The 27774-nt window shown below is 39.5% G+C and overlaps 1 protein-coding gene across 14 annotated transcripts in view; it reads left to right on the forward strand.

Moving 5' to 3' along the window:
- The first annotated feature begins 2496 nt into the window (after positions 1-2496).
- Positions 2497-27774, forward strand: part of ATP11B (ATPase phospholipid transporting 11B (putative)) — a 72617-nt gene continuing 47339 nt past the window's right edge. For all 14 annotated transcript variants that reach the window (XR_012650928.1, XM_075031460.1, XM_075031466.1 and 11 more), the window contains exons 1-6: positions 2497-2756; positions 18831-18947; positions 19764-19853; positions 22989-23069; positions 27344-27451; positions 27621-27749. Coding sequence is in view for 13 of the 14 variants with exons in the window: in XM_075031460.1 (XP_074887561.1) it covers positions 2730-2756; positions 18831-18947; positions 19764-19853; positions 22989-23069; positions 27344-27451; positions 27621-27749 (552 nt within the window). In the remaining variant the exon portion in view is untranslated. The remainder of the gene's footprint in view (positions 2757-18830; positions 18948-19763; positions 19854-22988; positions 23070-27343; positions 27452-27620; positions 27750-27774) is intronic.

Below are 27774 nucleotides of genomic sequence, written 5' to 3' on the forward strand. Positions count from 1 at the left end.
GAAGAATAACAGAAATGCATGAATGTCTTGCACAAGAAAAAGCTCAGGGAGTAACATCAGCAGCCCCACTGTCAATTTGATGGTTGCATGTTCAGGCAACGATTCTGTGGTTACCAATGTTTAGTTTTATAAACCTAAAAGTAGTACCATTGATTATGTAAGAATTACTCATGTATATATAATTAGAAGCTTGCTGGACCTAACATTTAAGCGTGTGCTTTTATGTTTGTGTACACTTTTCTATATTAGACAACATTTGTGTCCTCATCTTGCTAAACAAACATCTGAAATCATTGCTCTCATAGATACTTAACTGGAAAGCTTGAAGTCTCATCAAAAAAACTAGATGATGGGTTAAACCTAATCTTTGTATCGGAAGGTGACTTTTTTCTGCAGCATTTGCTTTTTTTTCCGTATAAGCCAGCTGCGCAAATTCAAGTGAGGCTTCAGGGCAATATTTTAAAGTGGGATCTCTGATATAGGAATCTTCATTCTTAAGACAGTTGACCTTTGATTTCAGAAGTGCTGGAGAGTTATAGGCTAATCAATATCTGGCTTGGCTGCTCTGCTTCAGTTTTTCTCTTCTGAAAACTATTTACCTCTCAAGGGTGAGATGAAACTTCACAAATGTCTAGTGTGAGCTTTAGAACAATTTAAAAGGTGCAAAATTTTGCTAGCCAGGACGCTAGGCAAGGATGTTATTCTGGTGGAATTTTGCTGTATATTGGAAAAGGAATGCAGTCAGAGCCTTCTGCCACACAGGGCAAAATGACTTCACCCTATCAATATACTTTCTTCCACTAAAATATATACTTTTTAAAGTGAAAAATTTAAACTGCAGGGTGCAAATCACTTGTAAATTGCTTCCAGGTTTTGTCTGGTGAAGTAGTATCATTACAGTAATGTGGAACAGGAAGCGCAAAGTAGCTTTATGTAACACAACTGCAAGCCATGGAAATAGAGGCTTGCAGAAAGTGCAACTCGCACTTGGCAGGGACACAGCGACAAATATACTTGCACTTCAGAAAAATGGCATACGGTTTTTAGTGTGTAGTGGTCAGTACCCTGTTCTACATCTGATGATAAAGGAGGAGTGCATGAATATTAAGTGTATCAGTTAAGCTTCTGGCTTAAGGCCACTCTCCAGGCAATGTGCCATAGCTATGAAATCACTCCGTTATTTTAGATTTCACATTAGATGAATAGGGTAGTGCAAGCTGTTTGAAACTCATCTTTGATGTATTTAAAGGTTTTGAAATAATGCCTAGCAATTAATACAGTTTTGCTAACATTAGCTTTCCTAAGTGCCTGATAAAAATAGTCTTATTCCCCACTGTTTTAAGGTTATTTTTCTAATTAAATGCAGATGCTTAAACCATCAGCATTCACTGCAAGATTCAGTTGTTCAGACATTATATCATCTATCTTAAATCCTGAATTATGTTCCATACTTCTAACTCAACACTAAAAACTACATTAGCTCTATGGCAGATACAATTATCATTCGTTGCTATGTATCACAATTACCTGGGACCAAATGGGAATGGCAGGAATAGTACTCTGATCTTCACATGCAAAAAAGACTTCTAAAGTTGGCATTGACTTCACTGACACCAGTATTTGGTCACAGATAACCAAGTCTTTACTGCTTAAAATAACCTCCTTTAGTTCTTAGCCATACAGGCCCAGAAGCTTGTTTAGTTTAGTGGGCATGATTGATGGTTGGACTCGATGATCTTGAAGCTCTTTTCCAACCGAAATGATTCTATGGTTCTAAGCTGCAGACTTGTATCAGTGTACGCAAGTATCTGAAGCTGAACACTGTACTGTTTTGTTTTCCTAAGCAGTAGCTCTTTTCAGAGCAAAATGGAAGATTTCAAAGAGATCACTGCCTGACATCAACACATTTCAACACCCAATTTTAACCAAACAGCAGTTTAGCACAAAACTGCCAGGAGCAGGGAAAGGGAAAGGTGCCAGATCCTCCAGCACATGTACCTTGCTTTGGGATACATACACACTCTACACTTGCTTTTTAAGTTTACATCAGTGGTTACCAGGCCTCTTTTCAAAGTCTTTATTCCAATGTGTGCATGCTTCGCTTTTTTTTTTTACAAGATAACGAAGGTAAAACCAACGAAGTTGTGAAGCATCTTCACTCACTAGAAAAGGGGAGTCTCAGAGACGCCTAGGCCCTGCCTGACGGGCCCAGACACCTGACAGGCTGCGCCTGGAGCTCCTGTCTGGGGAGGGGGCTCTTTTTTTCCCAGGCCATCCCTGCCCAAGTCCCCGTAGGAAGCTGCTTGGACTCCGGTCACTCGGGCCCACGTATGACCCCTGTGATCCAGAACCGGCACCTGGGGGCAGCGAAGAAATGAGGAGCAGCGACGCTCCCCCCGCTGACGAGCTGAGGCGCCTCACCCCTTCCCTCCCTCCTTCCCGCCTGCCTCCGCCGCCGACGTCACTTCCCGGGGGCGGGCCGCAGCGCCGCGAGCCGCGGGGTGTCAGCGGCGGCCCTGTGATGGCGGCGGCGGCGGCGGGGCGCCGGCAGTCGCGGTGGCCGGGGGCGCCGGGGGGGCTGCGTCGCTCCTAACTCGGCGTCGGGCCCCTGCGCCATGGGGAGGAGCCGCGGCGGGCGGCTGGCCTGAGGCGGCGGCGGCGACGACAGCGGAGGGCGCGGCGCTGCCGAGGGAGCCCCGCCGCGGGGGCCGCGACCCGCGCCGCCGGGGATGTTGCGGTGGGTCCGGCAGCAGCTGGTAGGTGCCTCCCGCCGCCGCGGGGTGGGGAGAGCGCGGCGCCGGGCCGCGGCCGGGGGCTTCCCGGGCACCTCACGCAACCCCGGGGCCGGGCGGCCCCCTCGCCTCGGCCCGGTCCTCCAGGGCGGCCCCGTCCCGACGCCTCTGCCCGGGCCGCCGCCGCCGCGGGGGCCCCGGAGGAAGCGGGGGTGCGGGCGGACGGGCTGAGGGGGAGCAGGGCAGGAGTGTGTGAGGGAAGGGAGCCCTTCCCGCCGCCGGGAGCGGGGAGGCGTAGGGGCTGGGGAGACCCGCAGGCTTCACTTGGATCGTTATCGTCATTTTTTTTAAATTTATTTTTAAGATTTATCAGAGGGTTTGGGGTGTTTCGGGTTTGGGGGTTTTGGGTGGTTTTGGGTTGTGTTGCTTTTTTTTTTTTTTTTTTCCTTGAAACCACGTTGACACAGAGGAAAGCACGTTCTCTTACCTGTGACCCCCTTTGGGAAGGGCTCCCCAAACTTCTTTTCACGGAGGAATGACGGTGCCTTTTTCTGTGGACCAACACTCCAGAGATTTGCTGGCCTCTCTTCCTCCTTCACGTTGCGAAATCTTCCAAGGCTTTTTCACCCGATGCGTGTCTGTCTCATTTATTTCCCTGTACCTGAGAGCTTTGCAGCCCTTGCCTCTGCGTGTGTGTTAAGGCTTTGAAAGTGACGAGGAATGAAGAAAAACATCCGTGAAATGCTTTTCGCGGGGGAAACCACTTGAAAAGGGGTGCAGTTAGAGGGGGTGTCCCTCTAAATAGGTGCTACTTGCTATGCTTGTATTAAATAGTGTGCAAAGGAAATAAGGCGGCCGTGACTGTAATGTCTGTCGTGCTGTAGCAAGGAAGTACATTGAGTTACTTGATTTTGATTTGAAGTGTTGGCTGGCTTCCTGCCCCCTCCAGCATTATTTCCCTTGCATTTTCTCAAAGGGAGAAATTCCTTCTAAATGATGTATTTACAAACTTACTTTTCCCATTCACTGGAGTTACCTTGCATCACAGATGTTGCCCAGGTTAGTACGAGAACTTATATTAGTTAGGTTTTTATATTTTAGTGGTTAAAGCTTGTGTCTCACTAATGATTTGTTTAATTTGTTACATCACTTTTTACAAAAAAATATTTTTTTTTTCCTCTTCTTTCCCTACCTCCTTTCCCATGGCCCATAGATTTTTCCCAGATCTGTCTCTGAAGCACAGAGCTTGTGGTGACGGTCTCAGTGCCAGCTTGACAGTGCTCACTCGTTTGGTGTGACACCAAGAGTTATTGACCTGGAAATTGATTGCTCTGTCAGAGCTCTGACTGCACTCTTCTGTTCTGTTACAGTCATGCACATGTTTTTTAGAATAAAGCCTGTTTGGCATAACATAGCTCTCATTTTTTCCACTTGAAGCTGGCTTAAGTTTTGTGTGTGTGGTTTTTAAAGCAGCATTATGTTTTCTTTATAGTTTGGATTAGGACTGTGCCAGTGCTAGGAATGCATGTATCAAACATGGTTGCTTTTCTCCCTGTGAATACACTGACCAGCTTTCCAGAAATATGTTTGCCCTTAATAGAAAGTAAAAGCTTAGTGTAACAAGATCAACAATAAACCTAGCACTAAAAGGTTTTTGTTCTTCTAAAGGAAGCTATTTGATGGGAAAATAAAACTTGCACTATTTTTGACAGGGAAGGATTAGTAGAAGAATGGGATAATAAAAAATCAAGATAATCGAATAGACTTTAAATATGGTACTAAGGAAAAAAATTATTGCAACGATACATGTTTTGTGTTTTCTATAAACCTCACTGTTAGACCTTGATGGCTTCGTTGTTTCACAGCTCATAAAGATGAAAAATGGCCTAAGATAGGTATCACACTGCATGTTTCTTCTGAGGGATGCTCAGAGAACTCACCCCTGTGTATAATCATTGGTTTAACATAGATCCCACCATACATTTGCTTCTTCATATGTCCGTGATGTTTAGGTTCTGAAAGAATGTCAAAGGACTGAGAACCTGGGGAAAGATGCTGAGAAAATAATCAGAGCGAGTGGGAAAAGCGGGGTGGCAGAAATATTTGGATCAAAGGGTGGCAAAATCTGTGTCTGATTTATTTCTGATAGTCGAAGAGAAGAATCTGTGGGTTTGGATGCCTTTAGAGCATGTATTTGTACCTGTGCTTGACGTGGCAACAGGTTTTGAAAAAAATGTTCTCTTCTATACAGGAGGGTTGGAACTGGGGAAATATGTGGGTGTGATTTAAGTGGGATGTTGCGGTAATACAAAAGAACGTTGGTGTGCAATGTTGGAAAGTAGTAAGGGATTGGGGAAAGGGGGAGGGCTGCTACTTTGTTGAAGGTGCTTTTAGGTAGTTATTAAGTACTCTCTGTGTGAAACCAATGAATGTTTTGCAACTTCTCGTTTGTTTAAGCGGACAGTATTTCATATACTAATTGATGAGATTGTCCTGAGTGTATATGGTCTTGATAGCTCATGTTCTTGAGAGTTGTAAAAGAGCCAGGGAAAATGAAGCAGTGGTCTTAGAAGTAAGTAATGAGAGGACCTGGTATGGAATTCAGATTCTTTCAGTTAGGTTCTTTAAGTGGTGATTTTGCTGTGCTTGAGTTTGTGAAGATCTGTGTATGCCTGTATAGCTACATAAAGGGATGACTAGTCCTCTGAGAACAGGAGACATGCTGAGAATGTAAGACTTTCTTCATCTTTATTATGGTCTTACAAGTCCAAAACAGTTTTCGAACTGGGGTGTTGTCTTTTCAGTGATTTGTTGTATAACAGTAATTGGTGACACTAATACTGTTGCTCAGTCTTCAGTGCCTATGTGGGACCCTCTTACAAATCATCATTTTGTTTTGGTATCTTGGCCTTCTGTCTGCTTTATTTGCTCAGAAACAATAAACACCACCCTACGCAGCAGTTTATCAGTTTTTCTTCCTCTAATGCTGGCCGATACTAAATGAACTGCATAGTAAGTCATTAACAGTGTGCACCTTTCTAGTTAATATTGTTACATTACAATAACATTATCTAATTAATAGTTAGAAGTATCTAAGTTTTAGTAATAACAAAATGGAGAGACAAATGGAGTTACAGTTCATTGCCTTGAGTAAAATGGCTTGATGTATTTCAAAGACAAGCTTTGAGCAGGAAAGGTACCTGAGTTCCAGCTTTGTTACCTTGAGATCTCAGAAAGACAGTAGGCATGTGGATGTGCTGAGGGTTGCATAACACCACAGGCACAGCCAGCTCTGCTTGAAAAAAGCAGCTGGGCAAACAACAGTTGATAGGAAGCATCATTAATATTTAGGAATAGTACAGTACACTTTATTTGCATTTCCAAATATGATGGATTAGACTACATCACAAATCTCTGTACAGCAGAGCGCTATTGTGGCTCTCCTGGTCAGGTTGCACAGTATCAACACAAAACAAGAGTACAAAGTTGCGTTTGTAATGCTTAGTGACTTTCTGTACCACTTAGAGTGGTATAGATAGATTTATGACAGTGTTTGAACTGTGTTAATATCCTGATGGTGTTCCTGCAGTGTAGGAGCTGTTGCAGCGGTATTGACAGAAAGTAATGATAATTTCAGTTGTCTGGCAAGAAAGTCTCCAAAAATTGTGATAGAATACCCCTGTAGGTATGATCTTAGCTGCATAATTTTGAGCTATTAGTTCTATTAGAACTACTAGTCAAGTGAAGAAGGGTCTCTGGATTTCCCTTCTAGTTACTATTATGTAGAGTTTGAGCCTTTTGATCTGTTATCTAACAGTTAAGTGATTTACAAAAGATACTGCATGGAGAAAACCTAAGAGCTACCTGCCTGGTCCCTCTTTTATAAAGGACAGTTCAAGAGAAGCAGAATTGTGCTGTATTTGGCAGAGCATCTTCCTCCTACAGTTTAAGAACCTGAGTGCTGTTGTGCAGTGACAACAACTCTTATGCTATGCAGAGCAAGGTATGCAGGCAAATGCAGCTTTGCTATTTATCTGGAAGTCAAAGACAAAATGTATAGATTAATTCGTTTGGATTGGTGTCTTTTAACTGGAAAACTTAGTAACCAGACTATTTTATTTTGTGGTTGTAGGAAGGTTCAGATTGGGAGGGACATCAGGAGTTCATCTAGTCCAAAAGTTCTACCTAGCCTGCATTGAGAGGTGATCACAGGGAATGTTTTTGACTGTTCTGTGTTGGTTGTCCCCGTCACACCCCATGATCCCCCAGGACAATATCTATAGGGGTGTTCTTGTTCATCTTTTGGATGCATTCTAATGAAAAGCTGCTTCTACTAAGGGAAATGTCTTCAAATAGATTAGCACTAGAGGACTGTGTGTTTGGGATGTTCTTCCCTTTCCTTCCAGGTGTTGGTATCTGTTAAGATGTTCTGAGAGGACAGATGGTATTCTGTGATAACTTGCAGTTATTGGCATTCTAAACAAGGTGGACAGCATTTGATCTCATTGTTTGCACTGACGTGTGTATTATTTTCACTTAATCATTTTATAGAATTGAACCACTGCATTTACTTCTTTTTTTGGCCAAAGAATTCCCTGTATTTTTTGAATGCTGAAAGTCCTTTGAACTAATCCAATGACTGAGAATCCTAGCTTCTGAAATCACGTTGCTTTTCTGGAGCACAATTTCCCCCTTTTCTCTTACTTGTAATTGACGCCTGTTCCCCTATTTGGCTAAAATTAAGTGGGTGTTTGTTATTGCACACTAGCAAATGCATATTTGCTCAAAAGAGTTCCTCTGGTTCAGACTGCCCAGTCTGTACCTTCTGTACTGTCACCGAGATGCATATTAGAATAGCCCAAAGGTTGCACTGCTTTGGTTAGAGTCGTTTGAGAACTGGGGGTTAATGACTCCCCTCATGTAACTTCACACAGGAGAAAATATGGCCCTTTTCTTTTGCTAGAGGTATTCTGTGATCTGCTGGACTAGTCCTCCCATTATGTTCGGCTCTTTTAACCTTATTTTCTTTTTATATTCTGCAACTGCTGAAGGCTAATATATTTGCAGCACAGTGTGTTCCAAAGTGTGCAGAACCTGGCCCTGTCTTCAGCCAGCTGTCTGTTCCAAACGGAGACATCCGTTGTGTCCTGTGTGTAATTTTTAAATCTTATCTCATAAAAATCAAACTCTAAATTTAAAAATTGCCTACCAAAACCTAATCAAACCAGTCTTGACACTGTTTTTTTCAAAGACCATTTTAAAAATGGTATGATCAGGGTTGTCTGATGTGCTGTCTTGCTATGAGACATGGATGTTTGACCTGTATATTGTCCCATCCTTTTTTTTTCACCCCCCCCAGCCATGAGCCTTTTAAGCAGCAAATTTTTATTGTGCCAAACTTCCACTTGTCACACAATAATATGACCATTTAATTGACTGTTACGATATTCCTGCGCTAACAGGATCCTGCTCCCTTAATAGCTACTGTCTGTTTATATGTGACTGAGGGAGAAAAGTATTATTTTGTTGACAAAGAGCAAAAGCTTTTTGTGTTCTGGTCAGTAGGCGATAATGGGGGGATGGTCAGGGTAGATGCCTCTGTTTATTGCCAAGAGCTTGCCTCTGAACCCTCACCAGAAGATAAAATTAATAATCTAAGGTGAGTAAATATGTGCTGAATTTAATAACATTCAACATGTGGTTTGGATATTGTTGGTATTGCTTTTTCTAGTTTCGGATGGGTTGGCTGAATTAATTAAAACTTTTGTTTGCTTTCTTCTGGGGTGGAGATATAGGAGTTATAAAAGAAAAATATAATAATGTGTTCAAATTTCATTAAAAGCATCATGACTTGTGCCTTTCAGTAGTGACCTGCCATCTGTTTTTCTTCATTGTATTGTGGTGTTCTCAGTAGTTATGACTGTTTTTTGTAAGTATTTCACCGGGAAAAAAAAGTATCTACAGTATACCTCTAAAAAAAGATTCCTTTAATTTTTAGCACCAAATCTGTTTGTAAGCCAGCAAGTAAGAACTGCAGCAAAATAGATCTGATAAAGTGCCTCTGTAAACGCAAGGTCATATCTTCCAGCAAAACATAGGTGACATATTTGCAGCTAGAGGGGGGGGGTGTCTGTTTTTTTTTTTAATACAAACCTCTTTTCAACTGCTGTTGAGAACAAACACTGAGCAATAGTACAGACCTTGGTAGAAAAGATAGAAAGTAGGACTGACAGCTACACTGTGATTTAAAAAAACAAAACCCTACAATTCCTTGACCTCCCACATGCTGTGACTTAAGAGGATTTTTTTCTCCTTGTTTACTTTGAGTAAAAATAAGCATGGGAAAGGAGAACTTTTCTGTAAATGGGAAGGAGAGATAATGATGTGGACAAAAGGCAAGCTGATTGTTTTCATCCTGAAATGTTTTACAAGGGAAAGAACTTTTATATGAAAAGTATATTTTGTTACATGTTGTTACCCTTACTATCCTCTTTGCATATTTTTGTGCTAGGTTTATGGGTGGCTGTGCTAATTTTTGTGGATATTTACATATCTGTTTGGAAAAAGAATTGCAACAAAATAGAAAGGAAGCTTAAGATTTAGCAAGCTTTAAGGATAAACTAGTTTGTAGACATGTCTGAAAGCAGGACATTAAACTGTTACTTAGGTCATAAATCATGTTTGAAATGGAATTAAAACTTAAAGTGATATTTGGTGAATGGAGTAGACTCAAAACTGTAACATTAATTTTTACAGAGCAGGCTTTATCTAAGCACATTAAAAAGGAAGAGCCAGACAGTTCTAGCTATGAACTGAACTCTCTTCCTGTGACATTCGTTGAGCAACAACTGTTAGAGAAATTGTCAGTGTAATTTTGGCACACATTTTGAAAAAGCTCTAACATTTATTATTTAGAGGTGGTTTGGGGGGAAGAATTTTTTGAAAAGTGTTTTGGTTTTTTTTTTCATACTGAAGGAAAATGTGAATTAGACTTGCAGTGCAGGAGCTGGTCGACATAAGTAGCTATTGCCTACGAGAACCAATCTCAATATTGAAAATGGTGGGTTTCATTATTCATATGGGATAATGGTCATATGAGTAGCCCAGAACAGGAGCCCTTCATGCTTGTGTAAAATAGTTTTATAAATGACTCTTCAAATCAGCGGGTAAAGAGCATTTAATTTTAAGATAATAATGCACATAGTATGCAAGCGTGTGAAGGAATGTATGATTCTTACGTATCTCATATCCTGTCATGGACTTGACAAATGTAATTTTTGTATATGGTGAAATTGCTAGCTACAAAATTGGAACTGCTTTCTAATTTTAAGTGATAGTTCATAACTTGTCACAGGTTTGAATGCCTTATTTAATATTGAAAATCAAAGAAAAATGTTTCTGCTATAAAATGACGTAAATGAAACCAGGGACTGTGCAGAAAGGATAAAATTAGATTTAAAAAAATTTTTTTTTTAGATACTATGGTTATTCAAGGTATATGAAGGATTTGTGTGTTGAATGTTTCATTTGCGGTACTGATTCTGCATTTCTTAGCATGATTTTGTTCAGTAACTGCTATTTCTGTGTGATTATTGAAGAATTGTAGCACTTGCCATGTTCGAAGTACTTCATATACTTTGAGCAGCATTCTTAAAAGTGGTTATTGATTTTTGAGATCTCAATTCTTATTTCATAAAATACAATGCCCTATAGTTGCCTCCTAATGGGTGTCTAAAGTCATCCTTCGGCTTTGAAAATCTTGCCTACTCTCTGTTTGGGAGGGAGATGATACTGCAGATAAGGATAACTAATTGCTGGAGCCCACAGAGGAAAACTGTTAGTTCTGAAATTAAAACTGTGTAGTTGGAACTTCAAAGGCATCTTCATTCCCACTTGTTTGAAGCGATGGGCTGCCTTGGGAATCGTGGCAGAAGACCAAACATTTTGGACCACAAATACTGTCAAGCCTCAACTTCTCTTAGACCTCTTGGACTTTATCATAATGCATTTTTTTTTAAGGAAAAAATTTAGAGAGCACTGAATGTCTGTCGTGGTTTAACCAGGACAATGGCCTCGCAGAGTAGTTTGGGAGCCACTAGCCATTTCTCTGAGATTGAGGCTTGTTTCTTAGAATTTGAATGTTAACTAAATTGCTTGCTTTATTAGAGTTGAAGACACATTTATTGTAAAGTCTGTTTTCTGTCAAAAAGCATCTGAGCAAAAATATCACTGGATCTGTTCATTATTGATAATTTTCATAATCTGTGTGTCTGAGTATGAAAGAGAGCATCCTAAAATAAAGCAACAAATGAGGAATGTATTATAGACATTTGGTTAATTAAATACATTGAATGAAGAGGATAAGAATTCTAATAATCCTGTAGAAAAAATTCTGTTGAAGACAGTCACAAAAGAGTAGCTGTTATAAAGCGTTAGGTTTGTTTTATCATGTGAAGTCCAAAATGGATTATGCTTTGTAAATACTGTGATTTGGATTGTAGGAGAGGATAAGAAAGCCGGTTCCTTAATTGATGCAAAGTTGGGCTATTTCTAAATTAAGCAGTGTACCTAAATCTCTATTAAAATTCTTCGCTAGTAGTGGAAACTGGACATGTCATAAGTCTTTGAGAGTGGTGTATTAGAAAGCCTAACTTGCCTGCTCAGTTCGCTTTTCCTTCTCTGTTTTTATTGATGTTACAAGACCAGTATGTTTGGCATCAGTCATCTGGGTAGAGAAACTGGCATGGAGAAGTATGCTAGCAGTGAATGAGGCCAGTTTAGCTTGCTTGTTACTTTTGTAGATAAATAAAGAGAAGATATGTAGTTTTTAAAATTTTAAGTAGGGATTTTTCCAAGATATTTTTGTGGACATTTTGACAAAATAAGGTAAAATAAGAACAACTTGAGCTGTATGTAACCATGACTTTGTTCCAAGCATCACTATGACTTTTCTAAATACAGTACTCGGCATTTTTTTAACTTTGTGAAAGGAAGGATTATTGCTTCATGATTTCTCAGGCCTTGTTTCTTAGAGTGTTTATTTTCACAAAATAATCTAGACTGCTTATAGGTCTTTTAGGAGGTTACAACGTGATTTGTTATCAGATACTTTAAATGACTGGGTGCAGTAAGCAGGAAGAGGAAGTTGCATGAATAGTGCATGACTTGTGATACTGTTTTATTTCTTTACTGCAGTGATATTCAAAAGAGGAGGAACAAACTGCATGGCACTATGTAAACCTCAGGGTGCTTCAGTTGATTCAGTACTTTAGTTGTTAGAGCAGTGTTTAAAATTGCTGTGAGAGGCTGTTTCTTCCTTCACACTAACCTTTGATACGACAAATTCAGTTTGACTACTGCCCAGTTATGTGACTGAAAGAATTACTGGCTGACTGTTTTGAGTACAAATTTACACAGACTTCTGAAAATGTGCATGGATTGTGACTAGATCATCTTATCTGACAAGGGGAAAAGTATTCCATGTATATTCAGAAAAAAATCCAAAGCAAGAAAATCCATTTCCTCAAAACACCTTTAATCAAAATACATCTTGGCAGCAGTGTAATAGCAGGCTTTTGGGCTATCTGCCAGGAAGTGTGGTATTCTGTTTCTGTGGCCACAGTCAGTCAGTCGCCTCCCTAGGAAGAAGGATTCCTGAGATCGAGTTTTCTTCTGTTTATTAGGGGGTTTTTATTAGAATGTGGTGTCCAAAAGGCTTTTTGGGGAACTACTACTTCCCTTAGCAGTGTTCAGTATGGTTTTTGAAAGGAAGAAGAGGCTTTAATTGAGACTTCCTTCTTTCAAACCCCTTTCACTGAAAACTGGTCACATAGCAGAAATTCTTTTAGCAAATATAATTCTTTTTTTTTTTTCCTGTAAAAGCTGTGGGTGATGAATAAGAAACACTAGTCGATCATGTTAAAAGATACTAGCTTTATGCAAATCAAAAGCAAAAATTGCTTGTCATGTGATTTGTAATTATTGATGCATGTATTGCAAAGCTTGAAACAGCAATTGATTTGTTGTGTGCTGGTCTCATGTCACTAATCCTAGCTGAAAGATTTGCGGATTTCTGCTGTCTCACTTGACGCTGCTGTAGAGTGTGTGTGTGGGGAGAGCGTACGTGTGTGCTGCCATAAGTTAATAGTGGTATTGAAGAAATAAGACTCTGCAGTAGATAGGTTATATTATATCAACAAGTTGACTGAGAAGGCATTTTTTCTTTTCTTTGTTTACGCTTGCAGGTGTTGGGAGGGCAGTCTCATCCTTTGCACAGTTCTTTTTCATAGTGCTGCTTCTCATTTTATTACTCTGCCTGTTTCTCCAGTTGCCTATTTTGTTGTTTATTCTAATAATGCTTCCTCAACAGCTATATAAAACACTTCTTCCACAGTGAACCCTTTTGTTATATCACCAGGCTATTGGCATGACCATGCAATTGTTTTAGGGAGTTATTTGGAGGAGAGGTTGCTGTTGAAGCCTATTTCTTCCATGAAAGAAATAGCATAAAATCGCAGTCAGAAATTTCTCCCCAGTTCCCCAGTATATGTTTTTTTAATGCTCTTTTAAAGGAGCCTAATTATGACACAGAGGATGTCTTTGTCTAACTTTCAGAACAGTAACAAAATCACTGCTGAAGCTGTTTAGTAAAAATGACTTTGGTTAGAGTCATTACAAACTTATAAAAAAGGAAAACTACGAATCATTTTTCTCCTGCCCCCCCCCCCCCCCCGAAGTTATTTTGGTTTGTGCTTTATAAATCAGCTTGACTCAAGTATCTGTGTGTTGTATGTAAATGACATTCGTTTAGACTATTTTCAAAAACATCAAGTTTTTCTGTGTGCAAAATTTCTATTGGGGAGATATGTATCAAAGATTAAATATGAGAGCTGTATTCCAGGGGTAGATAATTCCTGGTTTATGTTGATAAATCAGCTGAACTTTAGCCAATAAATTTAGATTTAATTTGCAGCATGAAGGGGGAAAAAGATCAGGGTGGGTGGTTTTTTTTTAGTCACTTTATCTTATGGTCAAATTTTATTTTATTTACAGCTGATTCATGTAATACACCTGATTAAGAAGCCTTAAATATCAGATTTTGTAATAAACTCAGCTTTATTTGTTACGAAGTCAATGATCTATGCACTTAGGTAGAAATCACTGCACTAGATAACTGCAGGAAAACTAACTTATATTGAAAGGTATTGGTGATAACTAAATCTTTTTGCAAGACTCAAAATTTAATTTAGGGATACTCTGCTTATGCTATTTAGCTGCAGAAATCTTTTAACAAGGGCATGTTACCCTAGTTTTGCAGCTGAGTTTGATAATGACATTAGAAAGAGAAAAAACTGTCTAATAAGTTAAATTAGGAAACTGGGTGCTTTCTGCACCTCTTTGCTGGCTTGTGTGTAGATGCTATGCAAAGTCCCTTTGCTGTGCAGAAATCTGGACTACAAATCAGTTTTGTATCACGAGCAGGATCTGTGACCAGCCCCATAGTTACAGAAAAGTTAAAGGCATTTCAATTCTTGAACAATTAAGTTCAACGTCTGTGCAGAATTTTCCTTGGGGAGATGTGTAATTAAAATGTCTCTGGAGAGCTGCTTGGTTGCAGTCTCACCAACTAATTCTGTGATGACAGGGTTGTTGGGTACTTCTAAATGATCTTTCATAGTTACAGATATGAAACTTAGGAAATCTGGGTTCTGTTCCCATCTGTGAAACTTATTTCCTGCTGTGACTACAGCAAGTCACTAAGGTTGTCAAGGATGTGTCCTTTTCCAACCATAGCTCTGACAACTGAAGGGGTTCTTGTCCCCAGCCTGCCTTGCTTGTTCATTGACATCTCCATAGATCTGCTGACTGCACAGCTTCTGCACTTTCTCCGTGGTAAATTTCAACAAAACAGAGTTAAATTTGTGTAGACTGCAATTTTAACCTGTTTTAGCTGCACAACTGCACCTGTAAACTTGTATGGTCTGAGATTCTGATTTGGAAAATAGATTCCTCACTTTTAATCGGTTGAGTCTTCTTCAGCAGAGGTACTCTCCTCTGATAGAAGTGCTTGTGCAGTTAGTCTTGAGTTGCATGGAGGCCTTTGCTCTTCATAAGAAAAATGTTATTAAGTTCATCAACTTTCAGGTGCTCAGAGAGTGGCCTAAAAAGGGCATAAAAATACTTCGGAAAAAATGCAGTAATACCCTAGTCACTCTGAAATTTTTCGTTTACCTTGTAATAACTTTCAGCGAGTGGCTTGGAGATTAGCATTTATCACCATCAGAAGACTGCCAGTCGCTTTCTTTGCTTTCTCTGTTTTTTTCCTTGCTTTACGTCTGTTTGGTTTAGAGTGGAATTTTTTCAGGCTGTAGAACATGACTTTCCAAAGTGAGGATGTCTGGCATTTTGTGAGTGCCAGACATTTTCTGAGATGGAAGAGGTGTGTACCTAGTCTTACTAATTAAGCACTTATTTTTTTTTGCTTGCAAAACACTTTTATTGTGGCATCTTCTGGATTGATTTAGAAATTATGTGTCACTGATGTCAGATATCCAAAATGCTTCTGCTACAAATGTTGTTCTCTTTTAAAATTTTCTGTCATTGTTTAACAGGTACATTTTTTTCATCTTACTTTCATGCTTGTATTTCTTTTCTTGAACTTGTAAAGTTCCTTTCTTTTTGCTTTTGGCATCCTATGTATTTTTTCCCATCGTTTCCCCTATCTACTTTTTGTCTCCCTGCTCCACTCTTATCTTTAAACAAACTTTCACACTGGAGCATGTGACTAGAGCAGCCTTCCACTGCTTGTCATCTAAAGTTTACTCTCCGTCAAATCTCTTTGAAAAATCCCCCTTCCTTTCTTTCTCCTTTCTTTCTTCTGGACCTCTTTCTTTCTGAAGCATAATGTGTCTGTAGTAATGATGGCAAATACAAAAATTTGTATGTTTGAGAGGATTTTTTAAATTATTCCTTTACTTTAAAATGATGCCATCCTGAATGTGAACATACCTAATGCCCTGTGTTAAAGATATTCATGGGTTAAAGAAAATTCTCAATTGGTTATACCAGCCATTTTTTATGTAGGTCATTGTGCTCACTGTTCATCATCCTCTGCAGTTAACTGGTACAGAGGTATCTGCTGTTGGAGGTCTGTGAAGTATCAGTTTCTATTTGACGAGAATCAAAGTCTGAGCCTGGTTTCACTAGTGGAGCAACCCAACTGCAATGGCAGTTTCCTCACCTCCAGCAGTGGAATTGGTAATGCCCTTTGTAGCTGTTTCACTGTTTGTCCTTCCACTTGGCATCAAAGAACAAGGAGACCATGTATATGGTGCAAAGTTGGTTCAAAGATTAGGAATGTGTGACGCTCATGCCGAAATTCGCAACTTGCTGGACAATCATTGATTCCCTATGGAACAACTTAACAGTTCCAAATCTAATTTCATTAGTTTGTTCCATGTCTTAAAGCTTTTTCATTTTTATTTTAGTAATTTTCTTGGCCTGTTATCTGAATTATTACTGTTTTACTGTCTTGCATGTTTTGTTTTGCCATCACCTGCTTCTCCAGGTCAGAATGTTACAGCTAGGAAGGGTTCTGGTGAGTCATGTAGCCCCAGGAAAGGCTCAATTAAAGATAGACTTGAATGACCTAGATATAAGCCCTTGCCTTACAGAGACATTGCAACCTTCCCATATGACTTATTTTGGTTTTTAATTATTCCGTTCCATAAGAAAGGAATTTTTGTTTGTTTTTCCAATATCCAAACTAAATTTTCCTAGCTGCAACTTAAGCGGACTTCTGTTGTTCATAGTCCTTCAGATTACCCCTTTTCTTGGTGGAACAGTCTTACATGTCAGAAGATGTGCTAGTATATCCCAAGTTTCCTCTCCCCTAGGCTAAATTACTCTAATTTCTCTGCTCTTTGCTTTTTATATTGTTCAGCCTTGTGTTATATGTCATGTTTTCAGGATCTCTTGTGTCTAATTGTTTTGGGTTTGCGTGGCGGGGTTTTGGTAGTGGGGGAGGGGGCTACAGGGGTGGCTCCTATGAGAAGCTGCTAGAAGCTTCCCTGGCTCCACGTTGGACCTGCTGCGGCCAAGGCCGATTCAATCCCTGACGGTGGTAGCGCCTCTGGGATAACATGTTTAAGAAGGGGAACCTGCAGCGGGTAGCGGGATCGGAATGTGAGAGAAACCCCTACACAGAAGCCAAGGTCAGCGAGGAAGGAGGGGAGGAGGTGTGCCGGAGGAGGGGATGCCCCTGCAGCCCGTGGTGAGACGGCAGGCTGTCCTCCTGCAGCACATGGAGGGGAGCGGGCTAGCAGATGCCCACCTGCAGCCCAGGGAGGAGCCCACGCCAGAGCAGTCGGATGCCCCCGAAGAAGGCCATGACTCCATGGGAAAGCCTGTGCTGGAGCGGTCTGCTCCTGAAGGACTGCAGCCTGCAGAAAGGACCCATGCTGGAGCAGGTCGTGAAGAACTGCAGCCCGTGGGAAGGACCTACGCTGGAGAAGTTCGTAGAGGACTGTCTCCTGTGGGAGGGACCCTATGCTGGAGCAGAGGAAGAGTGTGAGGAGTCCTCCCTGTGAGGAGGAAGGAGCAGCAGAGACAATGTGTAGATGAACTGACTGCAACCCCCATTCCCTGTCCCCATGTGCTGCTAGCGGGAGGAGGTAGAGAAAATCGGGAGTGAAGTTGAGCCCAGGAAGAAAGAAGGTGTGCGGGGAAGGTGTTTTAAGATTTGGTTTTACTTCTCATTATCCTGTTTTGATTTGATTGGTAACAAATTAAATTGGTTCTGGGTTTTTTTTTTCCCCCCAAGTTGAGTCTGTCTTTCTTTGCCTGTGACCATAATTGGTGAGTGATCTCTCCCTGCCCTTGTCTTGACCCACGAGCTTTTCATTATATTTTCTCCTCCCCATCGCATGGTGGGTGAGGAGTGAGTGAGCGGCCTCATGGTGCTTTATTGCTGGCTGGGCCTAAAAGCATGACACTCACGTTCCACTCCTCTGGATGCTGTCCAGTTGGTTCACAGTGCTTCAACTGTGCCTCCCACTCCTCTTCCAGCCTCCTTAGTACTGAAGGCATTTTCCTCGGTGGCATGGCGTTACTGACTCACATTCAGCCTGTGATCAGCTATAGCCTTTTGATCTTTTTCTACAGAACTCCTGTATGGGCTTTCGTTCTCTTTTTGTAGATGCAGTTAATTGTGTCTAAGAGCTGTATCTTTCAGGCTTCCATGCATCTGGTTGGTCAAGATGATTTTGAATCTTTTCTTGTCATTTGGTGTTCTTGCAGTCCTGAGGTGGTATCACCTGCAAATTTAACATCTGTGTTCCCCTTCCCCTTGCAGAGAGACAGTTGATGAAAATACTGACCTTTAGACCTGAAACAGGGCTTTGGTTCCAAGGGACCTCACTCAGATCTGTTTTGGCAGGGAACTGTTGATAAGTACTTCTGAGTATCTTTCTTTTTAATGAGTTTGCTTTCAGTGTTGCTACCCCTCATGTGTGAATTGGTGGTAATGTCAGGAAATCACATTTGACGTTAGACAAAATATTAGTTCTCGGGGATAGAACTCACTTGGAAAAATAGTGTTGTCTAGTCGGATGCTATACTTTTGTTTTTAAGCTGGTGAGAATCTTTTCAAAATCCAGTTATCGTAGCATACTATTGTGACTTGTTTGTTTTGACCTTTTCTCATAATCTGTTTTATTAGAGTTATCATGATCTCGACTGTGAGGTTCTGTAATATATGTATGTTTCATCTCCATTTCTGTTTCTTCTTTTTTAAGTTTCATAGGGCTTCAAGTTTGCATGATAGCAGGTATTCTCTATCCTTTTTGAGACTTAGGATTTTTTCATTCATTTTCCAGAATGAGTACACAACCTCAAAATTGAGATTATTATTTTTTTCCCAATTTTTGAAAATTCTCTGGACACAGCAGACTTAAATTTACACATTAGTTTTGTTTCCCATTCTAAAACTGCTACTTGATACCTGGATATCATTTTTCAGCACAGAGATAAGTTTTACAGAACTACAGTTAATAAAATAGTCTTTCTGGATCATCTTTTTTTATTTATTTTGTGTTTTAGGGTTTTGACCCACCGCATCAAAGCGATACAAGAACTATTTATATAGCAAATCGTTTTCCCCAGCATGGCCATTATGTTCCTCAGAAGTTTGCGGACAACAGAATCATATCATCCAAGGTAAGGAATCAATTTGTCATGGGAAAACCACTTGATATGTTACTTAAGAAGTTGTGTAGCAAATGTGCATGTGTGTATTGTGTCTAATGGTGCATATACAATATTCAAAATGAAACAAGCTTTAAACTTTTTTGAGGAAAAAGATAGGTTGTTTCCTATGTAGTTTTTCTCCTGCTCTCATCCCTCTTTCCTCAGAACCTGACTAAGTACAGAACAATTAAGCATGTTGGTCAGAATTTCTGAAGAAAAGTAGATGTTACAGCAGTGTTGCCCGTGTCTGGATGTGATGCACAGAACTGCTTAAAAGGAAGGATGAAGCTGGTTGTGAGGATTTATAAAATAGCCAAAGTGTAAGATAGTACTCTGCATAAAATGTATCAGCAATGGACTGCAATTGCAGATTCCCTCCTAGTGTGACCTTGGACTGGAATCAATAGAACTGATGGTGGGGATGTGTCTTGTTGCTCTAGTGTAAGAGAGAAAGTTACAGCTGCAAGAATTAATTTCTTCTCTGCTACCCAGGATACAAGCAGCCAGATGACTCCAGCTGCTCCTATCCCAGTTGGTACGAGAACATTTAAAACTTTGACTGTAAAGGCAGTGCAGCTGCTACTCCTGCTTCCCTGCTAGCTGTACTTGGGGGGGTGTGTGGGGGTGTGTGGAAATTGGCTACAGCAGTTCTGTGTGGGAGTAGGGCAAGAAGGTTTAGGGGCGGGGAGATGGAAAATAGAAAGATGTAGGTTAAGAGAGTTTCACTGAGAAATTGTTCAGTATGTCAAAACTGTTATTCTCTCTCTCTCCCTTTTTTCCCTTCAGTATACAGTGTGGAATTTTGTTCCAAAAAACTTATTTGAGCAGTTCAGAAGAGTAGCCAACTTTTATTTTCTGATTATATTTTTGGTTCAGGTAAGTTGAATACTACTCAGGGAATTGCAATTTATGTTGTAAATTCTGCCACTGATTTTCATTCTGAATTTGACTTCTCTACTTGCATATTCTGTCTATAAAAACAACATATTTCCAGATTCTCTAGGAAAAAAATCTTTTAGAAAAGTATGTCCAAATTTAAGTACTCTCTTTAAGTTTTATCTTCATGAATGCTAATATATTTAAGCGTGCAGCTTCAAAGTCCATTGCACTTTCAGCACAGAGACTCAATTGTCTGCCTCAAAATACAATCTTAAATCTGTTCAAATGCGCTTTTTTTGATTTTTGTGGATTTTGGTGGTGTTTGAATAAACGAGGAGTTTTATGCTGTGCATTTTTAAATGCTTCTGGGACATTAGTGTGCAGAAATGCAGAGGTTCAAGTTCACTTGCATCAAATTGGGCAGTATGCTTGCTCTTGAGCTGAGCATAGATTAGTGTATATACTCATTGTAGGTGGAATCTTGCTTTTGTAAATCAACACACTATTGTCACACACTTCTAAGATCCTCAAATTCAATTTGTTCGGATAAAATGAACACATGAAGATTTACAGCTAGGATTGACAGTTTTTGAGTTTTGAAGACATCAGTTAGTGCTGTTGTTGATACAGTATAGGTCAGAAATATTACTGTGGCTTTTGTAGCAGAGTATATTTCTTCTAATTAAGAACATCCACAAGTACATTATAACAGTCTGTAAATTTTCTGTGATGTTTGCACCTCCAACTCTGTACTAGTACTTGAATTCTCTTGAGCCATTGCAGACTTAGTAGATGAAGAGTAAGTGGGAGAAAAGTTGTAAGGAAAGAGAGTAACTTTTGAAAGACCATTCGATATCTAAGAGACAAGATTTTTGGGGTACAGAAACTTTTCTTTTGTTACAAAATAGCATGCATTGAGCACATACAGCCCTCCACAGTGATTAACCAACACTTGCGGTATGCATCTGAGAAAGATGGTGCCTCATTGGGCAAAAATCAGGAATACTGAAGAGTTCATAAGATTTGTCTGTGATTATGCAAAATGTCAGTAGCAGGGCCAGTTCCACAATTTTTAATCCATTGCCTCCTGTGTCCCTTACTCTTGTTCTTTCACATTTAGAAAGAATGAGCTTTCTAATAGGCTGAAAATTCCTGTGTTGGGAGTTACTAAAGTCATACGGTTCTAACTTAGTCTAACAGAATGTGTTGCCCATCCCATCTTCCTAGGTAATGATATTGTCTTTGTCATTCCTGTTATGATGTTTCATGCTGTTTAACATATTGTATCATAAGGAAGATGGGGGCATGCTGGAGATGGAACATAAATGTTACTTAAAGTAACCACAGACGGTGTTGCGTTTTTAAAGCTTTTCTTTCTTTTTACTGCAAATCTACCTTTTTAGTTCAATTTTGAGTCACGTTCCTTTCAAACTGTTAGACTTCAGTAGTATCTAAATGAGGTGTCCATGAACAAATATGGATCTAAAGGCAGAACTTCTGTTCAGAATGTAATTCTGTTCTTCTCCCAGTTTGTGACACAAGTGGATGCCCTAATTTGTATGGGAAATGTCTTGTCTATATGTCTGTATTCTTGGAAACCGAACAAGAGAAAAGCTGCAGTCATTTTTGTTCATTTGTTAGAATGGAATTCTGGTTTTATTCAAATCCCATTTGGGAGTTCATTAATATCTAATATTTTTTTCTCTTTATAAGGCAAAGGTGCCTTTAAAAGTTGATCACCATGGTATCTTCTCTGTCCTATGAATCTCATTTGACCAAGATGCAGTGTCTGTCATTACCACCCTATTCCACTGGGGATGACAGAGCTGGGGCAAGCTCTCATTGTGTGATTTAAACATGCAGCACAATCCAGTCCACTTTGTTCACCACACATATGCATGCCAGAAACATGGTGACAGACTGCATTTTGTTCGCATGAGGCTTCATGCCAGTTGTGTGATGAGTGCATGTCCAGCTGCGTAGCAGGCAAAGGGCCATGGTGTTCTGGTGAAAGAAGCAAAAGGAGCAGGCTGCCATGACAATTCCACCAGCACAAAACTTGCTCCATTTTCACATATGACCCTCTCTTGAGAAAGAAGGAGAGAGTGTAGATGGCAGAAATGTCATGATGAACCCTATCCAGCCAAAAATCGGATGATTTTGGCATGGGTTTTCTTGGACAACTTGCTGCCAACCTGAAATTGCAGTGCTAGTTGAAGAGCAGACAGTATTGCAGGCTAGATCTAATGTTTGTTGTATTCTATAAATTGTCTGTGTTTTGGTGGGGGGAAAAAAAAAAAAGCTCATGCATGTGTTGTAAGGTGGCATAATCTATTTTCTGTATGAGGTTCTTGGCTCTTAACAGAGTAAACTTCATGTATGATTATATTTATTTTTTTTTCTTCTTTAATGGTTCCCAAAGCAATGCCATAAGTCTCAGGTAAAGTGGATCAAATCAGTGTCTGTGGTTTTGAATAGTTCTTGTGCATATTTTCTTTACAGCACTTGACCGTGTTGGTTTTTTCCTGCAGCAGAGGAGAACCACTAATACCCCCCTCACATACAGAATTTTAGTGTATACACTGCACTTTTGGCATGCCAGCAATAATAGCACCAATTGTAAAAACTGCATGTTAACTTGGGGGAACCAGAAAGGAGCAGTCTAAGAAAGTGGACTGTTTAAACTGTTGGAAATTACTATTTTTAACTTTATTTTCACTTCTGAAGTGGAGGTTATTATACTCTACATTGCTATTAAGCAGTAGATTGTATAGAGTATTGAAAGAGCTTCACGAAATGCAGATTTCTTTCCTTTGTAATATACTTTTGAATTCATCTTTGTAGGATGAAAACATAGCTTCCTTTTACTAAGGACTCTTAAAGTTGGCACATGCATTACAATTGTGATTAAGTCTGTTCTATGCCCTAGAACCTTTGTTTGCATCATTATTGACATGTATTATTTAGGTGTCAGGAATGGAGTTCTGCTCCAGAAATACTGCAGAAAGTGCAGTAAAAATACTCACAGGTTATAATGAGGAGTTTGGAAACTAGTTGTCATCTTGCTTCATTGGGTTTTTTGGAAGGTACAAATATAATTTGGGCTAACTTTCATATTTTCTTCTCTTCCAGCTCATGATAGATACCCCTACCAGTCCTATTACCAGTGGATTGCCATTATTCTTTGTCATAACTGTGACAGCCATAAAACAGGTAAATGGGAAAAATCTTGTAGCATGAAGTCTTTCTAAGGTAAAGTTACTTAACAAAGTCTGACCAAGATAATGTTTAGATACTAAAAATAAATTAAAAAGGTGTCATTTTTAGAAGGGATTTTTTTATTTAACGTTTCTTGTTAGACGCTTGAACTTGAGCATTTTGGTTAGTTGTCAAGCCCTTAGTGACTCGCTGCGGTACCCTTAAATGGACAGTGAATGACTGTCAGACAGCATTTTTGTCTAAACATTACATGTCACTTTTTATAAGACCTTTTCTGAAAGCTCCTCACTTATTCCTTTGGCACACCTCGCTGCATATTAAAACCAATCCTCCGCTATGACACACTAAGAAAGGAGCTTGGATAGGTGAAGCAGTGGTGCAATCCATGTTTGTCAGTAGTTAAGAAGCAAATTTTGCCCTGAGGAGTGTGTTTCATGGCATAAAATTAGCTGTAATCCTGTATCAGGTAAAAGGTTGAGTTTAGAAAGCTTCTGGTTTTGTTTTCCTTTTTTTTGGTTGCATAAAACATTTTGGAGTACTTTATAGCACTTGAAGTAAGAAAAATCTTCTAAGTATGTTTAATAGAATTTTAATAGAAATGTTATTCAAGCACCATACTACATCCTACTAAGACCTGGAGCCCCTGGAAGGAGAGGGTTAAAAAAAAAAAAGGTAGGGGGGAGAGAAAGAAAAAAAACACACTTCTGTTTTCTTTAAACCCTTAAAGCAGGAGGAGAAAGAAACAAGCACATAAATAAAGAGGTGATGTGGATAGAAACTACAATCTCTTCTGCAGGGATGTAATTTTCAGGAACTGTCCCCTTCAAAGGGTTTGACAGTGCTGTCTGGGGAAGAGATGCAGTCATAGCAACTGAAAAGTAAGCAGGAGACTGTTACAGAGCTACAACTGGCATTTCAATTTGTCTTCTGTGCCTGTAAGACCCAAAGCCACTCTGAAATAGGGCAAAATAAAAAAGCTCTAGCTTTCAAGGGATAGAATAGTGTTTGGGGCAGAGGGGATCTTTATGCTGGAATAATATTTGAACTAACATTTCATTTTGTTGCTGTGCAATTTGTATATGTAGAGTGCCCTAATCCTATTCAATTGCAGTTGTTATCACCACCCCCCAAAAAATCACATGTTCAAGAGCTACAGTCTTAAGTAGGCAATGAAAAACATCCCTTAAAGCTGTGTGAACTGAAAGAGATTGTGCAACTTGGTTAAAAATATTAGAATTTTTTTTCCAGAACGAAGTTGGACTTGTATAAGTCTAAAATTGTCCAAAATAGTCTACTACCACCTTGTTTCCAGTTGTTCAATCTTATATTGGGAAATATAAGTATCTTACCATCAATTGCAAAGAATAGACATTCTGTCATTCCTTCTAGTAGTTTCAAATCATTCGTGACTTGCCAAGCAACAAGAGTTTTTCTGATTGTCTCGGTGTCTCTGCAAGGACTATTGGAACTACCTAAACTGATCTAATGGACTCTCATGTTTATCCTACCTGCTGCAAAGTAGGCAAATAGTATTCACAAGCTGTTATCTTGTAAAGACAATTCAATGTGCTATTTCCAACAGGCTGCCCCTAGACAAGGAAGAAAGATAAATCTTTTGTTGGAAAGCAGAGGGGAAGATGCCCAGTATGGTCTCAAAACCAGCTCCCATTATCTTTCGAACCTGAAGTGGAATAGGGAGTAGATTTTAGGGGAAGAAACCCCTTTTGAAAGCTGCAGGGCACTGGTTCTGTACAAAGTTATATCAGGATAAATGTTAAACTGTAACTTAGTAGTCTTTCAAAAGATGAAGGGGAAAAATAGAAGCATTAACCATATCTGGGTTTGAGAAGCTTAGCACTGGGTGGAAAAACTCTCCCCTGCTTCCAGAAGGCCAGTTAATGTGACACCTCTAGCAACCTCAAAACTCAGCCTTATTTTAATCTCAGCCAAGGAGATAGAGCTTTTTCTTCCTAGAAATGTAATTACACCTAGGTCAGAAGAAGGACATACAGGACTGCAAAGTGATGCAACTTATGCTGTGTCATTTTGTCTATCTTGTTAGCCAGAGCACTTTCCTCCTTATGCCTGTGAAGATGTGTATGCAGTCCTCAGAGGAGTCCAGAATTAGAAAATAAAATAAATAAAAATAAAACAAAAATAAAAGTTATAAAAACCCAAAACAAAATACAGCAAAATAAAGGTATTTCCTAAGGAACTTTAGGGAACTTAGTTCGTTTCAGTAAGTTCATAGGTATTTAGGAAACAAGCTCATTGGAGACAGATGTTTGCATGACTGTCAGGTAAATTGGAAACAACTAGTTTGCAGATTTTGATTAAATATAGACCTAAAGCAAGAATGAAAAACCTGGTAATATAATATGCAGGCCTGTTTTCATTTTGTCCTTTTCTCAAGTATGTTGCTGCAGTTATTTAAGGAGGACTTAAGAATATAATTTAATTGAGGGATTTTAATCTTTAGTTTCTGTTCATGCAATTAAGCAACATTCCCTGTGTTCCTATTGCATCTTTCTTTTTAACAGTATTTTTACAATATTTGCAAGTGAGGATAAGGAACTCTTTCAAAACATGCCGCAGTAGATAAATTTGGGGGGAATTTAAACTGACCACAGTAAGTTGGCTCTTAAGAATTCCCTGGTGTGAGGTGTCACCCTTGTGTTGCAGGCAATAGGTGTCAGATGGAGAAAGCGCTGAAATCTGTACTTTCTAAAGAAGGTAAATTTCAGTTCTTTGCCAAATGCCCATATTGCTCAGCTGTTCAGACTTATGAGACAAATGCCCCAAGGTTACTGGATGTTAGTTCTTGTTTTCTTCTGTCATTCACCTTTAACAAGGAGCTGTAGATATTCACTCTTGCTTTTTCATACTGGTTAGGAAGGACTCCTAAAGAGTCTTACTTAGGGGTTTTAGGATTCTGATTTCCCAGTATCTGTCTGCGTGGCTGCTATTACTACACACTTCTTAATTATCTATTTTTAAGCAGTTGGCATATAAAACTTCCCCCTCTCCTTCCCATGCAGTTGTGCTGTCCCCACTCATTTGTGCTAGTAACAGTGGAGGTACATGAGGGTAGAACTGCAGAACTATACTTTTAACATGCTGAATTCATCATATAACTTTCCTCCAAACTCCAGTTAACTGCAGAATTCTCCAAACTGCATCTGCATTAGTACTCTTTGTGTTATGACATTCATATATAATATTTGTAACGTTCTAGGATGAGTTGGGATTATGCGTGCTGTTTCAGAGGGCCCCCTTCTTCTGTCTAAAAACTTCCAAGGAAGTGATTTTAACTCTTTCACATTTTTTATACCTTCAGAAAAGCATTTTAGGAAATGTATCTCTTACTGCAAATGAGTTGTAGGAGTCTTGCTGGGATGTAAGAGTCAGTTGAACTTCCTGCATAGGCTGATCCATTTCTTGTGCTTGCTCATGGGCCTTTCCAAACAGTACCTAGACTTGGGAATCAGAGATCACGCTATTGACAGTCATGCTGTTAGATTAAATAAGCAATGTATTGATAGTTTAGGAAAATAGGAGGGGAATAATATACCTGGATTCACTCTCATGGATGTTTGCATGTGTGTGTGCATGGGATAAAGGGTGCTTAAAGAAGTGCCCAATACCCAGTAAAGGAAAACTGCTTAATTTATCCATTAAAAACTCAGTTGCTGTCAACTGTTGCATTAGGACTCACAAAGAACTAAAACCTTCTCAGTCCTTTTCTCTTGCTATACAGAGCTGATGTGTGAACAGCATGTCATACAAAATTAAGAACTTTTAAGATTTCGTGCATAGGCAATGGCAGTAACTCTAAGAAGTGCTATATGGTGTGACATGAGGAAGTAATTTCAGTCTGTTACTTCTCTTAAAAAAAAAAAATAAAAAAAAAAATAAGAGAGACTGGGAGTGGCTGTTCCCAGTTTTGTGGTATATTAATCCACATAGATAAAAGATTGAATGAGTACTTGTTCATCTCGTCAGCAGAAAATGTCACTGCCTGTTTGTTTTAACAGAACATGGGACTGTTAAGTTTCTTCACCACTTCTGCTACTTTATTTGCCTTTACTTATTTGTGTAAGGTAAGTGAAAATTAAGAGGTTTCCCAGGTTCTTGAGTAACAGCTGTAGAAACTCAAGAGAAGTTAGTAACTGTATTCAGGCTATGCAGCAGGCATGTTTGCTTAGAAGATATTTGTTAATGCTTTATAGGTTTCTTGCTTAAAAAATAAATTCGTATGTTTTCCACAGGGTTATGAAGACTGGCTACGACATAAAGCAGACAATGAAGTAAATGGTGCTCCAGTTTATGTTGTTCGAAGTGGTGGCCTTGTAAAAACTAGATCTAAAAACATTCGGGTATGTGCCTAAGGACAAATTGAAAATTGTGTCTATCGCATAGCTAAAGCTCTTGTTTTATTAGTAATCATTGTGGCCTGTTTTATCATGATTCGTTAACAATGCTGAAATGAATTCTTCTCTTTTAAAACTCTGTTTGTACACTTCTCATTTGTGTTCACTTCCTTAGGTGGGGGACATTGTCAGAGTAGCCAAAGATGAGACTTTTCCTGCAGATCTGGTGCTTCTGTCATCTGATCGAGTTGACGGTTCATGCCATGTTACTACTGCAAGTTTGGACGGAGAGACAAATCTTAAGGTCTGGGTTACTGCTATGAAATAGA

Source organism: Buteo buteo, chromosome 7 (genome assembly GCF_964188355.1).
Source record: "Buteo buteo chromosome 7, bButBut1.hap1.1, whole genome shotgun sequence".
NCBI classification, from domain to species: Eukaryota; Metazoa; Chordata; class Aves; order Accipitriformes; family Accipitridae; genus Buteo; species Buteo buteo.